Genomic DNA, 2,671 nt, shown 5'->3' with positions numbered 1-2,671 from the left:
TGATCAGTCTTCAAACTGGGGACAGATCCATCTCATTCCAACTGTGTTTTGTTCAACACTATTTCTTTGCCTCATTAGGAGCTGTTGAATGTTATCTCTTATCTGTAATGTCATATGATCGGTATTTAGCTATCTGTCACCCTTTACATTATGCAAATCAAATGAGTGGTAAATACTGTGTACAATTAGTTAGCAGCTGTTTTCTTAGTGGATTTTTGGCTATTTCTATTACAATTGCATTAGTGTCCAACTTAGATTTTTGTGGTCCAAATGAAATTAATCATTTCTTTTGTGATGTCTTCCCACTCATAGAATTGTCTTGCAATGATACCCATCTTCTAAAAATTCTAATTTATCTTATTTCATTTTTATTTACCATACCTCCATTTTTGCTGACTGTAATTTCATATAGTTGCATTATCACTGCTATCCTGAAAATTACTTCCAGCCGTGGTAGACAAAAAGCTTTTTCTACATGTTCCTCTCACCTTATTGTGGTTACCATTTTTTATGGCACCATAACAATTGTCTATATCTTACCCAATACTGTTACACTGAGGAACCTTAATAAAGTGTTTTCTGTCTTCTATGCTGTTTTGACACCCATGATAAACCCACTTGTTTACAGTCTCAGAAACACTGAAGTAAAGAAAGCACTGAGAAAACATATAGGTCAGTTATTTGTCAATTTGTTATCCAATATCTACAAAGCTAAGTAGGTCTAAGTCCTTTAAGAATTGTCTATCCTCAATATGATAATTACTCTTTTTATAGTTTATCTTTCTATGATTATTGAAATGAATATTTCTAGTGAAAATCATCATATAGAAGGCTACTAATGTTATGAAATGTTGGCCCATCTATTTTTCCACATCACTAATGAGAGTGTACATATAGATCCATCCTATTTTAGACATTGGTTATCATTTATTATTGAATATTTTCCTTTATTTTTCTTTATCTCCATTCATAAGTAAAGATAGGAAGCAGGCATAGCTAAATTTGACACTCCCCCAAGTTTTTCATGATATCTTATTTCTGAATTAGTTTGTAATTCTGAAAAAAAGTCAAATTTATGTGCATGTTTGTGACTCGCCTAATCTAGTCTCTTTTATATATTTTAAAGATGATTACCTGTTTCTGTGCATCAATGTACACACACAGAGAAAAAGAGGGAGTCTAGTTTGGTAACAGTATTCTTAATTATGGATTTTAGCTTCTTTCTGTTCTTTGGAAAATAGAACCTCACAATTCAGAAACAAAGATGTGCATCAAATTATTCAGAAAATACCAAACATATCTTCACATTAAATGCAAACTGAATACATTTGTTTGTGTTAAACAAATTATTTAAAAACCCCTCCATATGTTTACAGTTTTTCTTTGTCTGACGTAAAATATATAATCAACACCAAAGAGAAATAAAACAGGAAATGGTCAAGATTATGAAAATTGCTGTCTTCCAACAAAAACAAATTATTGCTATGCTCTGGAAATATATTGTATATTCTCTATGTGTATTTTCAATAAACTTGAATTTTCAGAATGTATTAAATGGTTATAAGTTATTTCTTGGAAAAGGTGTATGTTTTATCTTTTGAAATTCTTAATGGAAGATTTGCTAAAGTGCATAGTCTATATCTGAGAACCTGTCCATATCACAACACCAGCAAGACCACTACACATGTCTTTCTACTACCAATATAGTTTAGAAATTCTCCTTTATTGACCTCTGTTATTGATCATAATGAATGCTTTTTTAAAAGTAATTTTTATTTTATTTTTAAAAAATTAAATACAAAACTATTTTTACAGGAACAAACAAACATTAAAAAGTGCATTAGAAACAGACAAACACATACACATCTTCCTTTAGTTGAATACTGATAAATATATTTCAACAATGTTAATTTCCCACATCTTAAAAAGTAGTGCCAAAAAGTTTTTAAATTTCTACCATATTTTTTGGAGTATAAGACACACCTTTTTCCCTCAAAAAAGAGACTGGAAATCTGGGTGCATCTTATACACTGAATACAGCATTTTTTCCTCTAAAAAACCCTGTCTCTTCACAAAATGGCCATACATAGCCTTTAGAAGGCTTCCAGAATGCTCCTGGGAGCTGTGGAGGACAGAAATAAGCAAATATTTTGCCCCCAGCCCCCAGAAGCACTTTATAAGTCTCCTAAAGGCTATTCATGCCCTTTTTTGGAAAAAGAATGAGTCTGTTATTTGCTTGTTTTCGGGCCCCTCCACTCCCCCTCCCCAGGAGCACTTTATAAGCCTCCTAAAGGCTATACATGCCCTTTTTGGGGGGAAAAAACAAGCCCATTTTGGGGAGGTCTTCAGAGTGCAAAACCTTTTTATTTTAAATTTGCCTCTTCGAAATCATGGTGGTCTTATACTCCAGTGCATCTTATACTCCGAATATATGGTAATTTTATTTACATATTATTAACCTATTATCTATCTACCAAATTAATCACAAAACAGTTAACAAATAGAGCAACACCACCACAAAATAAGACAAGAGTAAACTTTTAAAACCCTCTCTTAATAAACAATTGTATAGAACTCAATGTATGAAATTCATAAAAAGATTGCCACAGCTTCTTATCCAGTCCAACAATAACACTAATTTATCCTGGACCAAATATCCAATGTTTGCTTC

At 32.0% G+C, this 2,671-nt stretch overlaps 1 protein-coding gene across 1 annotated transcript; it reads left to right on the top strand.

The window, feature by feature from the left end:
• Positions 1-107: 107 nt before the first annotated feature.
• LOC106537669 (olfactory receptor 5P68-like) lies at positions 108-839 on the top strand. The gene is made up of 2 exons (XM_014051861.2): positions 108-672; positions 775-839. The coding sequence occupies exons 1-2, from the start codon at positions 108-110 to the stop codon at positions 837-839; spliced, it is 630 nt and encodes a 209-aa protein (XP_013907336.2).
• The last annotated feature ends 1,832 nt before the right edge of the window (positions 840-2,671 follow it).

Source organism: Thamnophis sirtalis, unplaced genomic scaffold, assembly GCF_051295495.1.
Source record: "Thamnophis sirtalis isolate CommonGarterSnake01/CBP01778 unplaced genomic scaffold, rThaSir2_p1.2 scaffold_4, whole genome shotgun sequence".
Taxonomy (NCBI): Eukaryota; Metazoa; Chordata; class Lepidosauria; order Squamata; family Natricidae; genus Thamnophis; species Thamnophis sirtalis.
The sequence above is the reverse complement of the archived record's forward strand: the minus strand, read 5'-3'. Positions and strand labels throughout refer to the sequence as shown.

Excerpts from the sequence above, each read along its gene's own strand:
- LOC106537669 (XM_014051861.2), top strand. The coding sequence starts at position 108 with ATGTCATATGATCGGTATTTAGCTATCTGTCACCCTTTACATTATGCA. Across the intron at positions 673-774 it reads AGCACTGAGAAAACATATAG|TTTATCTTTCTATGATTATT; the intron begins GTCAGTTATTTG and ends CTCTTTTTATAG.